This window comes from Panthera tigris, chromosome A1 (genome assembly GCF_018350195.1).
Source record: "Panthera tigris isolate Pti1 chromosome A1, P.tigris_Pti1_mat1.1, whole genome shotgun sequence".
Taxonomy (NCBI): domain Eukaryota; kingdom Metazoa; phylum Chordata; class Mammalia; order Carnivora; family Felidae; genus Panthera; species Panthera tigris.
Genome location: NC_056660.1, coordinates 142,179,903 through 142,198,003, shown reverse-complemented (window position 1 = coordinate 142,198,003; position 18,101 = coordinate 142,179,903). Strand labels below are relative to the sequence as shown.

At 40.7% G+C, this 18,101-nt stretch overlaps 1 protein-coding gene across 3 annotated transcripts in view; it reads left to right on the top strand.

Moving 5' to 3' along the window:
* The first annotated feature begins 10,847 nt into the window (after positions 1–10,847).
* ARSB (arylsulfatase B) overlaps positions 10,848–18,101 on the top strand; it is a 167,685-nt gene continuing 160,431 nt past the window's right edge. For all 3 annotated transcript variants that reach the window (XM_042989110.1, XM_042989113.1, XM_042989099.1), the window contains exon 1: positions 10,848–11,214. In XM_042989110.1, coding sequence (XP_042845044.1) covers positions 10,897–11,214 — 318 coding nt within the window. In that variant the 5' untranslated portion in view covers positions 10,848–10,896. The remainder of the gene's footprint in view (positions 11,215–18,101) is intronic.

The following is an 18,101-nucleotide window of genomic DNA, read 5'->3' as shown; positions in this document are numbered from 1 at the left end:
GCTCTGATTTTAGCAGATGAAGAAAAACCATGTATAACACTTATATATATAATAGAATAGAAATATAATAATATATAATATATATAAAAGAAATGTGTGATGAATTTTCTGAAGATATTTTAGTGGAAAATGTATAATATACATAATAGAAATGTATGACGAATTTTCTGCTGAAAATATTTTAGTAGAAAATTTTCAATTGCAGGGATATTTGAAAACCAGTATAGTTGTCCCCAAAGAAACAGAGATAGTCCTGCCATTTCTGGAGTTTGCTGTGAAAGGGGATTTTTATGAATTTCTGTCAAACTTATTACGTTAAATTCTTTTCCTAATTATTTGTACGTCTGTTGCTCATGTAAAACAAATGTTTGAAATTTAAAACCTTAAAATATGTCCTTCAATCAACTATGTGCAGAGTTAACTGGACAAATCTGGTTATACTGTCGATTAAACATTAATATATGGAGAAGATTAATTTCAGTGAAGTCACTGCAAAGTGTAAGGCTTAAAAACAGAAAAGGTGACTTTATTATTCACAGATAGCAACCAGTTTATTATAACAGACCGATATGTTGGTATAAATACTTTCTTTTTTCAGGGGCATCTGGGTGGCTCAGTCGGTTAAGCATTTGACCCTTCACTTCAGCTCATGTCGTGATCTCACAGTTCGGTTCTTGAGTTTGGGCCCCTCACCCGGCTCTGTGCTGACAGCACGGAGCTTGCTTGGCATTCTGTCTCTCTCTCTCTCTCTGCCCCTCCCCTGCTGGCTCTCTATCTTTCTCTCAAAATAAATAAAACTAAACTTGAAAAAAATACTTCCCATGGGGGCACCTGGGTGGCTCAGTTGGTTGAGCATCCAACTTCGGTTCAGGCCATGATCTCATGGCTCGTGAGTTTGAGCTCCGTGTTGGATTCTGTGCTGACAGCTCAGAGCCTGGAGCCTACTTCACACTCTGTGTGTGTCTCTCTCTCTCTGCCCCTACCCCGCTCGTTGCTCTTTTTCTCTGTCTCTCAAAAATAAATAAACATTAAAAAAGGAAGAAAAAAACAACTTTCCTTTTCCAAAAATACATTAATATAATTTAAAAATATTAACTCCTTGCTTTACTATAATATTTACTTAACTTCTATTTTTCCTATTACTTTTATTGGCATGATGCAAAGTTTAATAGAAAATTCTCACTCTGCGTTTCTTTTCTGTTTAGTTTTTGTCTTATTTCATGATTATTACTAAAAAATAATTGTGTCACATAAAAAGAGGCAGGGTTTTAAAATTTTTATTATTATTATTTTTAAATTTTTTAATGTTTATTTTTGAGAGAGAGTGCAAGCAGGAGAGGGTCAGAGAAAAAGACACAGAATTCAAAGCAGGGTCCAGGCTCCGGGGTGTCAGCACAGAGCCCAACGCGGGGCTCGAACTCACAAACTGTGAGATCATGACCTGAGCCAAAGTTGGACGCCTAACCGGTTGAGCCACCCAGGCGCCCCTTTTATTATTTTTTTAATGTTTATTTACTTTTGAGAGAGAGAGAGAGAGTGAGTAAGGGAGATGCCAGAGAGAGAGGGAGAGGGCTGCCAGTGCAGAGCCCCACACATGGCTTGAACTCATGAAACTGCACGGTAATGACCTGAGCCCAAACTAAGAGTCAGACGCTCAATCAACTGAGCCACCCAGGTGCCCCAGAAAAACTTTTAATATTTAAATTGTATTTATGTATGTATAGACTATCTCTGGAAGGGTAACACTAATATTCCTGGAAAGGGATTGAAACCTACTTCTCACTATATGCCCTTTGAATTTAACGTATTAAAAATGATACGTGTTTCACTTAAAAAAGTAATATAGGCCTATAAGTTAGTTACATTTTCTAATCTAGTAAGAGTAGGTTCTTATTTTGTTGTTGTTGTTGTTACACAACATGACTTTTTAATTTTTGAAGTGTTCACATTGGTTTGAAGTATTTAAGCATGGTTAGAAAGTACTGATTTAGAACTACTTAATAAATTGATATGCAGTGTTCAGTACACAAAAAGTGAATGCAATTCACTTGTTGGAAACAGTAAATATTGTGCAAACATTAAGTCCCAGGCTGTATGAAACGTAGAGGAAAGGAAAGAAGAAATGAGATAAAATGCAATTCCAACATCCTGTGTAGTGGTTACATGGGTGTTCACTTTGTGAGAATTCATTGACTATATACACTTCAGTGTGCTGTCTTAGTATTTTTTTTTAAAGATTTAAAAAAAAAAATAATCTCTACACCCAACGTGGGGCTCCAACACACAACCCCAAAGTCAAAAGTTGCATGCTTTACTGACTGAACCAGCCAGGCACCCCTTAGTGTTATGCACAAAAAAATGCTATGCCAAAATCTTTTTTTAGGAGTGGCACTATTTTCCACTGTCTACTTTCATCTAGTTGGTTTCGAGGAGATAAGAGGTGATAAGCAATGGTAAAGATGAAGGAGTCAAGAGAGTTTCAATGTGAGTTGGCTATAGCTGTTCTTATCTAGACTATCAATTTCAGAAATCTGGAGCTATATATATATATATATAAATATATATATAAAATTATACTAGACCTAAGAGAAATCTTTCTTCTTTTTAAAATCTGACCCTTTTTCTTTCAATACATGTACATATATTAACACACCAAACAAAACCAACAATGAACTGAGGAGACTTCTTATACGTAATTAGCTTCCTACATACTTGATGATTCTTATTACAGTGATAGTAGTTAGCACTGATAATAGTTAATATAACTTATAAATGTAAGTACTGGTGACTAGAAGAAGGGTGAAGACATATTAAAAACAGTCATCTGCTGGGTGCCTGGGTGGTTCAGTCGGTTGGGCATCTGACTTCGGCTCAGGTCATGATCTCCTGGTTTGTGGGTTTGGCCCCGTGTTGGGCTCTGTGCTGACATCTTGGAGCCTGGAGCCTGCTTTGGATTCTGTGTCTCCCTCTCTCTCTGCCCCTAACCCACTTACACTCTGTCTCTCTGTCTCTCTCAAAAATAAATAAAAAATTAAAAAAATTTAAAAAAAAAAAGAAAAAACAGTCATCTTTAAGTCTGGTATATGACCTTACAGGCCTTCAAGAAGACCATCTCCCCCTCAATTAGCTATGGTAGAAACAAAGTCATTCTAGATCATTTTCCAAAACTAAATGTATTGCAAACATTATTTTTTATTTGAGACACACACACAGGGAGAGAGAGAGAGAGAGAGAGAGAGAGAGAGAGCACATGAGTGGGGGAGAGGGACAGAAGGAGGGAGAGAGAGAGAGAGAGAGAGAGAGAAAGAGAGAAAGAGAGAATCCTAAGCAGGCTCCATGCCTATGACCCTGGGATCATGACCTGAGCCAAAAGCAAGAGTCAGGCACTCAAATGACTGAGCCACCCAGGCACCCCAAAGAGCTGACATCTAAAATAACAAAGTTTGGATTTTCTTTCTGTTGTTCAAGTCTATCTCCTTCTGGACTATGTGGGGCATAAGGGGGCGTTGAGTAATACCAACCACGGCTTACCACATTTAGTTAGTGAATTTCAGGTTTTCTATCTGAAGAAAGACTTCTTGGCGTTCTTATCTCTACCTCAACCGTTACACATTTAGAGATAAAGTGTTTAGAAATGTTTAACCTTTGTATACAATGTTTATCATATTCAAAGATACTAAAATGAAACAGGTTGAAAGAAGGATCAAAACACAGGTATCCTGACTTCTCAGCATACCTTGTAGCCAGTTAGTACCATGCCAAGAACCTGGGGTCTGTAAACTGGAGAAATCAAGAGGCACGGCAAGAGTTTCTGTGTGACTTTCTTACTTCATGACCTTGGAGCTTTACAAACATGTTCACTGGGGAATATTTGTGCTTAGCACTCTGTTCACAAAATGGATGTTACTTTTTTGTTTAAATGTAAATTATGTTATTACCATTAATAATATTATTAGAAATAGATAATATATGTATAGAGTTAAAAATTTATAAGGCATAAAGGATATGTGGTGAAAAGTTAGTATTTCTCCTTTCCTGCAACCTGTGTACCCAAGGACAATCAAAATTATTATTTCTTCTGTTTCCTTGAGATACTCCATCAATGCATAAGCATCTCTCTCTCAATATATGAAAATACATGAATTTAGATACATATGCACATCTATACATATATTTTTAAATGAAGGTGTACAAAGCATAATGTTTTTTTGCCTTTTAAAAATTAATGATATATCTTAGAGATTATTCCATATCATCCTTTTGAATGACTCCTTGGTATCCCATAATTAATTTGACCAAGCCTTCTTATTTGCCTTTTTCTAATAAAGGTAAACTTAAAATCACTATCTTCATGCATATGATATTTCTCACATTGGGTGCATCTGAAGGATAAATCCCTATAACTGGAATTGCTGAATTAAAGTGTCTGTGCATTTTGAGAGATATGCAAGTAGATATTGTTCTCTTAGAGGTTACGCCAAATTTCACTTCTGTGATGAATGCATTAGAGGGTTTGTTTCTTTTCTTTTTTTTTAATTTTTTTTAACGTTTATTTATTTTTGAGACAGAGACAGAGCATGAACGGGGGAGGGGCAGAGAGAGAGGGAGACACAGAATCTGAAGCAGGCTCTAGGCTCTGAGCCATCAGCCCAGAGCCCGACGCGGGGCTCGAACTCACGGACTGCGAGATCCTGACCTGAGCTGAAGTCAGAAGCTCAACAGACTGAGCCACCCAGGCGCCCCGAGGGTTTGTTTCTTTATACCACACCCAAAGCAGTGAGTTACCACTAGTACCAGTGCCTTATTATTGAAGTTCCAATTTGTATTTTTCCTCTTGAGCGAGGTTGAACATCTATTCATTTATTTAATGACCGCTTGTATTTCCTTTTCTGTAAGCTATTGTTATGTTTCTATATTTTGCCCATTTAAAAACTGTTGGTCTTTTTCTTATTGACTTGAGGAGTTAAGAGATTTAACTATGGGTTAAATAGGTTTTGTGTGGGTTGGAATGCAAACCAGGTATTATGTATACTATCTTTTCTATGTAAAAAACATAGCCCAAGTTCCAAGTTCTCCACCTACCCCCAAATTAACTTTTATACCCATTGCTGAGTTGGGAGCTGCCTTTATTTCAGTCCTAATTTTTGCATCTTCTAACTGATTGGAATGGCTTTTATCAATATGATTATGTACTGGAAACACTCTTAAAAATCAATAATTAAACTCACACAAACAGTCAAATAATTCAGTATTCGGCAGAATATAAATTATCATGCAGTAACCTTCATGTCCACAAATAATAACCAGTTAAAGGAGATAATGCTACAGAAAGCCCCATTTCAATAGCAACAGAGAAGATAAAATACTTAGGAATAAATTTAACAAGCAAAGCACAAAACTGGTATGAGGACAATTTTTAAAACTTCTACAAGACACAAAAATAGACTTAATAAATGGAAGATAACCTTTGCTTTTAGATATGGCAACTTAATATTATAAATATTTCAGTTGTTCCTAATTTAATTTATAAATTTAATGCACTTCCAATAAAAATACCAACAAATTAAAAACATTTAAAAAATATTTATTTATTTTTGAGAGAGAGAGAGAGAGAGAGAGAGACAGAGCACAAGTGGGGGAGGAGCAGAGAGAGACGGAGACAAAGAATCCAAAGCAAGCCCCAGGCTCTGAGCTGTCAGCACAGAACCCGACACAGGGCTCAGAGTCATGAATCACAAGATCATGATCTGAGCCGAAGTCAGATGTTCAACCGACTGAGCCACCCAGGCACTCCACAGCAAAAATTTTTTTAATGGAACCGGGCATGTTGATGTTAAAGTTCATATGACAAAATAAGCATACAGGAATAACAAGGAAAACAGTAAAAATTAAGTTATGAGGAGTCACTATTCCTATCATACATTAAAACATATTGAAAAGCCTCTGTAACTGAAACAGTGTGGTACTGTTATCTGGACAGGAAACCAAGAAATAGACTCAAGTATGTGAGAAAATTAAGCTTATAATAAATGTGGCATCTCATAGCAGTGGGGCAAAGATGGACTGCCTTTTTAAAAATATTTTTTTAATGTTTATTTTGAGAGAGAGCAAGAGACAGATTGCAAGCAGGGGAGGAACAGAGAGAGAGAGGGAGACACAGAATCTGAAGCAGTCTCCAGTCTCTGAGCTGTCAGCACAGAGACTGATGCAGGGTTCAAACCGATGGACTGGGAGATCATGACCTGACCCGAAGTCAGCTTAACCAACTGAGCTACCCAGCTGCCCCAAGATGGACTTCTTTATTTTCTTTATGAACGGTGCTAGGATAACTGGGTAAGCATTTGGAAAAAGACAAAATTAGATCCATATTTCACATCATACACAAAAATAAATCCTAATGGATGAGGGATCTAAATGTGAAAAGTGAAGCCACACAAAAACTAGAAGAAAACATGGGTGAATTTAACTTTGGTATAAGGAAAGTCTAACCATGACTCAAAATCCAGATGCAATACAAAAAGAATTGATAAATTTGACTACATTAAAAAAAATGACGGCATATCAAAAAACACCATAGCAAAATATTTGACAGTTGACAAACTGGGAGAAAATATTTGTGGTACATATCATAGTATCATACTCTCTGAAAATGCACATACACTTTAATTCAGCAATTCCAGTTATAGGGATTTATCCTTCAGATAGACCCAATGTGAGAAATATCATATGCATGAAGATAGTTAAAGAGGTAACATCTCTAATATATAAAGAACTCTTAAAATTGAGGGGAAAAGGGGTGCTTGGTGGCTCAGTTGGTTAAGCATGTGACTTGATTTGGCTCAGGTCGTGGTCTCATGGTTTGTGAGTTTGAGCCCTTTGTCAGGCTCTGTGCTTGCGGCACTGAACCTGCTTGGGGTTCTCTCTCTCTCTGCCCCTCCCCCTCTCGAGTTCTCTCCCTCTCTCTCTCAAAAGAAACAAGTAAACTTAAATGAAAATTGAGAAAAAGACTGAACCTAGTCAAAAATGACACAATTCACAAAATTGATGTAAAAAATAGCTCTTCAAATCTCAAAAGATGTTTAAACTCATAAAGATGTTTACTCATAAATATGAAACCAAAAACTATCCTAAGATACCATTTCTCATATCAGATGGCAAAAAATTTAAAGTATAGCACTTTAATGGCTGCTAACAATGAAAACTGGTACTACCCATATATATAAATATGTGTATATATATATATATATATATATATACATTTGGGGGAAAGCAGAATTGGAGGTATTGACTATACACTCATGGTTTTATATCTGTATGTATGTGTCAGTATGGTATATATATACACTTATGTATGTGTGTGTGTGAATACATACATCTAGTTCCTATCTTTGTCTGATGAGAGATCCTAGAACTAATGACAGCCCAGAGGCAACCAGCATACCTATAACACAGACACTGGTTTCTAGATGTCATCCTCCACTAAAAGGAATCACAGTTCCTAGGAGAAATGTTAATTCCACAGTTAGGGAAGGAAAAATACAAGATGAATCTAGAATATCTCTTTGCACCAAAAAGTAAGAGAGTGCTCAGAGGTTAAAGAGGATATGCCAAAAGGACACAAGAGCTAGAATGAAGGGGCTCCCATTGGGTAAATCAGAGGAAATCGGAGGATTGAAATAATTATAGTAAAGTATTATAGCACAGTGATTAAAACAAGAAGCCATGATTTCGTAGTAATTTATTTATTTATTTATTTATTTTTATTTTTAAAAAAAAAATTTTTTTTTAACGTTTATTTATTTTTGAGACAGAGAGAGACAGAGCATGAACGGGGGAGGGGCAGAGAGAGGGAGACACAGAATCGGAAGCAGGCTCCAGGCTCTGAGCCGTCAGCCCAGAGCCCAACGCCGTGCTCGAACTCACGGACTGTGAGATCGTGACCTGAGCCGAAGTCGGACGGTTAACCGACTGAGCCACCCAGGCGCCCCCGTAGTAATTTAAATAAGCAAATTAATGAGGGAGAAGGCAAACTTGGCAACTACTAAATATAGAAGGATGATGGAATTAGAAAATCACCGTTCAGCAACCATCCTAATAATAATAGATCAAAGCAAGAAGTATCACTGGGCACTAAAACTAATAAGCAAAACTTTTAGAAATAACAAAATATAAACATATTCTCAAAGTATCTCCCCATAAAATAATGATCAGTTAAATATTAACTTTACAGCAGAGAAATGGCTACCTTAACAAAGTGATCAGGGCACCTGGGTGGCTCAGTCGGTTAAGCGGCCGACTTCGGCTCAGGTCATGATCTCGCGGTCCATGAGTTCAAGCCCCGCGTCAGGCTCTGTGCTGACAGCTCAGAGCCTGGAGCCTGTTTCAGATTCTGTGTCTCCCTCTCTCTGACCCTCCCCCGTTCATGTTTTGTCTCTCTCTGTCTCAAAAATAAATAAACGTTAAAAAAAATTAAAAAAAAAAAAAACAAAGTGATCAAATAAGACATCAACATCATGTCCTTCTTAATATGAAGCAACAAGAAGATATATCACTGTTAGGATATTTTTGCACAAACCCATCACCTGAGTCAGGAAACATCAGACAAACTCCAACTGAGAGATTTCATAATCACCAACCTTTACTGCATATCATGTGTTCAATACATAGACAGAAAATCGAATTAGCTCTTTTTGATTAACTCATTTGCACATTTCCAGAGCATGATTAGCATAGGTTTTTATTTGAAAATGCAGGATATGAGAAATCTCAGTGCAAGTTTAGCTAGTTTCTGGAGCAGGTGGTCAATGGAGGGACTGTTTCTGCAGATTAACAGCCATGTTTGGTCAATTTGTGTGTGTGTGTGTGTGTGTGTGTGTGTTTTATTTTTTATTATTTTTTTTATATTTTATTTTTTCAATATATGAAATTTATTGTCAGATTGGTTTCCATACAACACCCAGTGCTCATCCCAAAAGGTGCCCTCCTCAATACCCATCACCCACCCTCCCCTCCCTCCCACCCCCCATCAACCGTCAGTTTGTTCTCAGTTTTTAAGAGTTGGTCAATTTGATTTCTATCAGGAAGGGTAGAGAGAAACAGTTATGGGGAAGACATGCAAGAGTCATAGTGGAGAATTCTCAAGCCTTTAACATCTTGCAGGGTCTTTAAAGGAAATTTTCAAGTCTTCACATAAGAGTCAAACAGCAATTAAAAATTATTCTTTTGAATTTAATGCTAAATTTAAATTTTTTCCTAAATTTCATTGACTCCACTAGAGATGAAAGCGGATGTGACAAACTAATCCACTTCATGCAAAGTAAAATAATTACATGCAAGAGGAACAAAATCCATGTGTTAAAGGATAATTAAAAAATTTTTTTAATTAATTTTTTAACGTTTATTTATTACAGAGAGACAGAGAGACACAGAGCGTGAGCAGGGGAGGGGTAGAGAGAGGGGGAGACACAGAATCTGAAGCAGGCTCCAGGCTGAGCTGTCAGTACAGAGCCCGAGGCTGGGCTCCAACTTATCAGCCTTGAGATCATGACCTGAGCGGAAGTCAGACGCTCAACCGACTGAGCCACCCAGGCACCCCTAAAGGATAATTTTTAAAAAAGATAAAATCATGACTCTTGTACAAATATAAAAAAGAATACATGTTGAAGATTTTATTTCGTTCACTAATGAGGAAACTGGTAAGGTGTTAAAACGAATTCAAAGGACAATCCAAGGATCAGATCAGGAATATTACAATAAATGTGCAAGTGGAGGCCGAACTGCTTTCATCCATGGTGGTTGGTGAGGATTGCCACTCCGCTGGACAGAATTCATCTGCATATGTATAAAGAATTGGTTTCCATTGCTATCAGTTATCCACAACTTAAAATGCTGTGAAATAATTCCCATGGAATCAGACTCAGATAACCTGAAGGGATACAGTGCATAATTTCCCCCATATAACTATAAATAGTTATAGTCTATCTCCAGACATGGAACAGGCAGAAAGTTTTGGATGGCAATGTACTAATCATAAAGCTAACTTCCCAATTCAATGAGCATGTGATTAAGGGTATTTTTTCCTTCCATCCACAGATGATTTCGGGCAAATAAGATACTTTACTTCTTTGGTTCACTAGTTGAGTGTCAGGGAGCCAGCCACGAAGGGGCTTCTACCTAGACAAACTAATGAGCTACTCAATGGTCACACGACACTCCAAACAATCCTCAGGCAGCCTCAGTAAAACTGCACCTTCAAAAGGGCACCCTGCAATCGGAGTGTGTATTTGGCTCCTTTCTGGGTAGTGAGGAGGAAGTGGCTTCACAGGCGTATACTATTCAAAATGAATCTGAAACATCACCTAGAGCTCTATCTCTCCAACGACTTCTCACTTGCACAAGCCTGAGTTCTTTTGCCGGAAATGATTCCCCTACGACCTTTAAAACATCACACAGCTCAGGATCTGAGTTCGGGTTAGGCTCAACCAACTAAAAGCTTCTTTATTGGGGGGAGTGAGGGAAGAAAGCTGCGTTAACTAAATTTCCAGTTGCCGAGGTTGTTGCGAAATTTAACGAAAGACTTTGTAAACTGCGAAGAGTTACTAAAAAGAACAAATCTGCTCCTCTTTGAGGATGCTACGATGCAATCGTGGCTCCTATCAAGTGAGTTTCCACGGAGCTGAGCTGCGGGAGCCCCGAGTGCTTCTCCGCTGGCTCCTCCCCCGTCACACCGGCCCGGGATCGGCGGGGGCTCGGGCGCCGGGTCTCTCCAGCCCGCAGTCGGCCGCGGGTGAAATCCCTTGCGGAGGCGGGGCAGGCCCCGGCCGCCCAGTTCCTGATTCTATAACCGGTGTCTGAGGCTGGCGGCGCCACAGGCTCGGGGACCGTGGGCCGCGAAGGATGGGCCGGCGCGGCGCTGCGAGCCTGCCCCGAGGCCCCAGCCGGCGGCGGCCGCTCCTCCCCGGCGTCTTCCCCTTGCTGCTGCGGCTGCTACTGCTGCCGTCCCGGCCGAGCGCAGGAGCCGGGGCCGACCGGCCGCCGCATCTCGTCTTCGTGTTGGCGGACGACCTGGGCTGGAACGACGTGAGCTTCCACGGCTCGAATATCCGCACGCCGCACTTGGACAAGCTGGCAGCCGGCGGGGTGCTCCTGGACAACTACTACACGCAACCGCTGTGCACGCCATCGCGGAGCCAGCTGCTCACCGGCCGCTACCAGGTACGCAGCGCCCCCGGCGGCCCGCCAACCCTGCGCCGGCGCGGGGCTCCGCCCCTCCGGGAGCCGCCGCTATGCCTTCCTGCCCCAGCGCGCCAGACGGCCCCCGCAGCCTCTTGGAAGTGGGCCGGGAGGCCGGGGTGGGCGCTGGCTAGACGGGGTCAGCTCCCCGAGCAGCGTCCAAGCGAGGGGGACTGCTCACCCTGGCGGCGCCTTCTCCGCTTCTCCCAGGCCCGCAGGCCGCCGCGGCCTCTGCGCATGCCCGCTCCAAGGCCACCCGCAGCCCCGGCACCCCACCTCCTCTGGTGCTTTTTCTGTCTTCCGTTTTCTAAAGGTCGAGGTGAAAGGGTGTCTGGCGTCTGGCGGAATGCTAGTTGCTGGGCCTCCGAGCCGGGAGCCGGTAGGCCGAAGGGTCAGGGTAGACTCTGCGGGGAGGTCCTGAAGAGGGCTGATGGAGAGGGAGCCCGCTGGGCACCCCCGAGTGGAGCAGTGAGAGGAGAGGAGCGGGAAAGCAGCGGCTGGGTGATGGGTTAAAGGAAAAGTGCCTGCAGTGGGTGCGATTCTGCCCCTTGTGAATGCCGCGGTCCTAGGTTAGGCCTGTCACCAGAGATTCATTTTTCCAAGTTCTCAGCATGATGAACCTACGCAGGTTGATTTTTCTTGGGCTGCTGATAATTCCTTTCTAATTTAACTTGTGTTCAATGCCTCTGAGCATCTTTCTCTATTTATCATTAAAGTATAATTGACATATACTATCCTGTTAGTTTCAGGTGTACATGATAGTAATTCGATATTTTTATACATTATAAAATAATCCTCACAGTCTAGCTACCGTTTGTCACCATACAAAATTAGGACAGTGTTATATTGGCTGTATTCCCAATGCTGTGCATTATATCTCCATGACTTACTTATTTAATATCTAGAAGTTTGTACCTCTGAATCCTCTTCACCTTTTTTGCCTTCCTTCCAGCCCTTCTCCCTTTGGTAACCAACTGTTTCCTGTATCTATGAATCTGTTCCTGTTTTATTTTGTTTGTTCATTGTTTGGTTTTTTAGTATTCCACATATAAGTGAAATCGTATGGTATTTGTCTCTCTCTGACTTATTTCACTTAGCATTATACCTTCTAGGTCCATCCATGTGACAATGGTAAGATTTCATTCTTTTTTATGGCTGAGTAGTATTCCATTGTATATATACTACATCTAATTTATCATTTCATCCACGAATGGACACTTAAGTTGCTTCCGTATGTTGGCTATTGTGAAGAATTCTGCAAAGATCATAGGGGTGCACAGATCGCCTCAGATTGGCTTACCATTTTCCTTAAAAATTTTGAAGTTTATTTTTTTGAGAGAGAGCAAGCAAGCAAGTGTACATGAGCACACAAGCGGGGGAGGGGCAGAGAGAGCATTCCAAGCAGGCTCTGTCCTGTTAGTGCAGAGCCTGAGGCAGGGCTTGAGCCCACAAACCATGAGATCATGACCTGAGCCAAAATCAGGAGTCTGATACTTAACTGACTGAGCCACCCAGGCACCCCTGGCTGGCCATTTTCTTTGGATAACTACCCAGAAGTGGAATTTCTGGGTTGTGTTATACCTCTATTTTTAATTTTTTGAGGAGCTTTTGTACTATTTCCCATAGTGGCTGCATCAATGTACCTGATTACCAAAAGTGCAGGAGGGTTCCCTTTTCTCTGCATCCTTACCAACACTTGTTATTTCTTGTTCTCTTCATACTAGCCAGTCTGACAGATGTAAAGTGATATCTGACATTATCTCTTTAAAAGCTTTTCTTTAAAAACTTCTGTGTAGTTAACAGAGATATTATACTTGTAGAGTGTGCACATATGTTAAATAACTAAGAATATCAAGAACATTTGCATGGTGCTTTACTGTTTTTAAAGTTAATTCTTGAAACAGCCCATGAGGTAGCTATAACTTCCAATCCCCCTTTACAGATGAGGAAGTAAACTTGTAGAAGTTTGATAGCATGTTAAGAATCACCCAGCTAGAGGGACTCCTGGATGGCTCAGTTGGTTAAGGTCTGACTTTGGCTCTGGTCATGATCTCATGATTCGGGAGTTCGAGCCCCACATTGCTGAGCCTGCTTGGGATTCTCTCTCTCCTCTCTCTCTGCCCTGCCCCACTTTTTCATTCGCTCTCTCTCTCTCTCTTTCTCCCCCTCAAAATAAATAAACTTAAAAAAAAAAAAAGAAATACACAGCTAGAAAGTATTTAAATTGGGTCTGTGCCTCTCCTGTATCCATTAGTCCTCTCAGGCCTATAAAATTATATTCTATTTGCTTAATCTGAATAAGATTGATGATTTTATAAGATCCTGATGTGATTATGACTATATTAAATACAATAAATGGTTACCATTTGAGAACACCAGCATACCTCCTTATATACGGACTGTTTATTCAACAAGCATATTTTGAGTCCTTACCATGCAAGTCATGGGATATGCTTGAAACTTCCCCTCTTAAGTCTATGTGCATGTAGCCTTTCAGATCAACTGTAGCCTCATGTTGTCCTGAGATCAAGAGAAGGGAGGGTTTATTTGCAATAACGATTTCCACAGTGATCTGAAGACTTGTAGAAACAGAAAAGATATAGCTTGACTACAGGCCCGAGAAGTAGCTGTAGCCAGGGTTTGCAATGGAGATAAAGGATGGTTGCCTTCACCATCAACCGTAAGTCCTTTCCACAGGTCCGGCTTGGGCTGCAAGGTGTAATCAGGAAGCTCTGCTCTAAGGCAGATCTTATCCTGGACAGTTTGTAGTAAAGGAATGTTTGTGTAAAGAAGAAAGGAGAGAAGGCAAGGCCTGCCCAGAATAGTTCTGCATTTGCTCTGAAATAAGAGAACTGAACTCAAATTGCAGAAGAATGGGAGGGCCGTTCATTTCTCTAACTTCCTCTCTTCCAACAGTCTTGAACAGGAAAGCAAATACCATACTTCAAAAAACTTGTTCATATAGGGGCACCTGGGTGGCTCAGTCGGTTAAGCGTCAGACTTTAGCTCAGGTCATGTTCTCGTGGTCTGTGGGTTTGAGCCCCGAGTTGGGCTCTGTGCTGACAGCTTGGAGTCTGGGGCCCGCTTCTGATTCTGTGTCTCCTGCTCTCTCTGCCCCTCCTCTGCTCATGCTCTGCCTCTCTCACTCTCAAAAATGAATAAATGTTAAAAAATAAAAATAAAAACAAAACTTGTTCATATAATTGACTGCTTTTGTCCCCTAACATCCTCCTCCACCAGTCACCACTGTCTGTCTTGGAGGAAAAAAAGTGCATAGAGTACCCTGTGGTTACGATGTGAAGGAAGGGTAGAGGCTGTGTACTCCAAAATAGTTTAGAGCCCTCTCAGTGTAGCAAGCTAGCCTCCCCAGTTGACTTTTTTGCTTGACTTTTCTCCCGTTTTATTCTGGGTTCAGGAGACCCAATGGCAGATTACTTCACATTAGCAAGCATCCTTTTTTAAAGGAGCCAACATTGGGGCACCTGGGTGGCTCAGTCAGTTGGACTCTTGATTTCGGCGCAGGTCATGATCTCTCAGTGGGTGAGTTCAAGTCCCCATATTGGGCTCTGTGCTGACAGTGTGTAGACCCTTGGGATTCTCTCTCTACCTCTCTTTCTGCACTCTCCTGCTTGCACGCGCACGCTCTCTCTCTCTCTTTCTCTGTTTCAAAATAAATAAATAAACATAAAAAAATAAATAAAGGAGCCAACCTTTTGGGAACTAAGGAGCCTTATTGCTCTTAGACACAATATACTGATACCATTCTAAGCACTTTACATTAATTCATTTAATTGTCTCACAGTCCGATGAGGTGGCTACTACTTTTATCCCTATTTGATAACAAGGAAGACAAGGCTGTTTATTTATTTGTGAGAGAGAGAGAGAGAGAGAGAGAGAGAGAAAGAGAGAGAGAACAAAGCCGGAGCGGGAGAGGGGCAGAGAGAGAGGGAGACACAGAATCCAAAGCAGGCTCCAGGCTCTGAGCTGTCAGCACAGAGCCCGACATAGGACTCGAACCCACGAACTGTGAGATCATGACCTGAACTGAAGTCGGATGCTTAACCGACTCAGCCACCCAGGCGCCCCTTTAACTTCTTTCAATAATGTTTTATAGTTTTCAGCTTACAAGTGTTGGAGTTGTTTGGTTATATTTATTCTTAAGTTTTTATTCATTTTGATATCATTATAAATAGAGTTGTTTTCTTAATTTCATTTTCAACTGTTCATTTCTAGTGTTTGGAATGCAACTGATGTTTGGTCTGTAGCCTGCAACCTTGCTGAACTTAACTAGTTCTGAAAGCGTGCGTGTGTGATATTTAGGATTTTTATATACACGATGCTGTCATTTGCAAATAGAAATAGTTTTGCTTTTTCCTTTCCAATCTGAATGCTTTTCATTTCATTTTCTTGCCTAATTGCCCCGACTAGAAACTCCAGTACAATGTTGACTAGAAGTGGCAAGAGTGGACATCCTTTTCTTATTTGCGATCTGAAAGGAAAGCTTTCAGTCTATCACCATTTAGTATGATGCCTTCGTTCATTCTTTCATCCAACAAATATCTGTTGAGCAGCTATTTATGCCAGGCATTGTGCTATACTCTGGGGATCTCCTGGTGCTTATAATCTGTTGGAGGTGAGATGAGGAGTGACCAAGCATGGGATGAAATAAACATATAAACAAATGAGTAAGCGAGGTGAATTTATTTTATTTCTTTATTTTTAAAGTTTATTTTGAAAGAGGGAGTGCGAGCAGGGGAGGGGCAGAGAGTGAGGGAGAGAGAGAAAATCCCAAGCAGGCTCCACACTGTCAGCGCAGAGTCCAATGCAGGGCTTGAATCACGAACCAGGAGATCATGACCTGAGCAGAGATCAGGAGTCAGGCGCTTAACTGACTGAGCCATCCAGGTGCCCCACTGGGTGACTTGAAATGGCCTGGTAATAAATGTAGAGAAGAAAATAAAGTAGGTCAAGTGTAAGTTGCTCAGGAAATTATCTCCACGCAGGTGTTGGGGACAGAGGCCAGAATGGAGAGGAATCAACCATTCAAAGATCCTGGGAAAGAGAATTTAACACAGTGGGAGGGACAGCCAGTTAAGGCTCAAGGCTGCAGTGAGTTCTTTTTAAGAAGGGGACGAGGCCTTTGTGATGGGAACTCAGTGTAGGTGGGTATGGAAAGCGCGGTAGGAGCTCACAGAGGGAGGCAGGGTCTCCCTGTGCTAATGCTGCCTGCTCAGGATAAAATATTAAATTTCAACTTACTTACTCATGTTTTCATAATGATGTTACATTGAAGGCTACTGTATATTAAAGCATATTTCTTTTTGTTTTAATTAAAAAATGTTTGTTTATTTTTGAGAGAGAGAGCACTCCAGAGTCAGGGGGCAGGCAGAGAGATAGGGGGACAGAGGATCCAAAGGGGATTCTGCACTGACAACAGTGAGCCTGACACGGGGCTCGAACTCATGAACCATGAAATCATGACCTGAGCTGAAGTCGGATGCTCAACTGACTGAGCCACTCAGGCGCCCCTATTAAAGCATATTTCTAATCTAACAGTGTTATAAGTAAATATATTTTAAGGAGCCACAATAAAGTGCTATGTGGCATTCTTTGTATACATGTTAGTCCAGTTAGAATTAAATTTTTTATCCTACTCCGCCTTTTTAAAGTAAGCTTATTTTTCATACAGAGAAAGACAGATACCATATGTTTTCACTCTTATGTGGATCTTGAGAAATTTAACAGAAACCCACGGGGGAGGGGAAAGAAAAAAAAAAAAAGGAGGTTAGAGTGGGAGAGAGCCAAAGCATAAGAGACTCTTAAAAACTGAGAACAAACTGAGGGTTGATGGGGGGTGGGAGGGAGGGGAGGGTGGGTGATGGGTACTGAGGAGGGCACCTTTTGGGATGAGCACTGGGTGTTGTATGGAAACCAATTTGACAATAAACTTCATATATTGAAAAAAAAATAAAGCTTATTTTAAAAATTGTCTTTGGGAAATATATTCCAGGTTTCAAATATAAGACATTTAAATAGAGCTACGTGTAAAAAAAACCCAAAAAAAACCAAAAAAAAACCTTTCTGTCTTGACTCTCAGCCTTCCTTTCTGTAGGGAGCCCCTATTTGTTATTTATTATTTATTAGTTTCTTAGTATCCTTCAGAGGCACATTGTGCATATAATGAAATAGATTTTATATTCATTTTCCGCTTGGTTGAAATCTCAAGACTGAAATATTAATTTAAAAATCCTAGGGCGCCTGGATGGCTCAGTTGGTTAAGTGTCCAACTTTGGCTCAGGTCATGATCTCACAGTTCATGGGCTTGAACTGTCAGCACAGAGCCTGGAGCCTGCTTCCGATTCTGTGTCTCCTTCTCTCTCTGCCCCTACCCCCCTCAAAAATAAACATTAAAATTTTTTAAAAACATATTTAAAAATCCTTTAGAGGGTGGGAGGATAGGACATATTGTTTGTGGGTACAAACTTGCAACAAGTAGTAATTAAGACCTAGAAATCTAATTGTACACTATCGTCAACCTAGTCAACAATACTGTATTAAAATCATCAAATCTGCAGGGCGCCTCGGTGGCTCAGTCGGTAAGCGTCTGACTTCAGCTCAGGTCATGATCTCACAGTTCTTGAGGTCAAGCCCCGCATCGGGCTCTGTGCTGACAGCTCAGAGCCTGGAGCCTGCTTTGGATTCTGTGTCTCCCTCTCTCTCTGCTCCTACCCCACTCACACTCTGTCTCTCTCTCAAAAATAAATAGTTAATAAAAATTAAAAAAATAATAATAAAAAAATAAAAATAAATAGAATCATCAAATTTGCTAAGAGACTAGAACTTCATGATTCCAACCACTAAAAAGAACA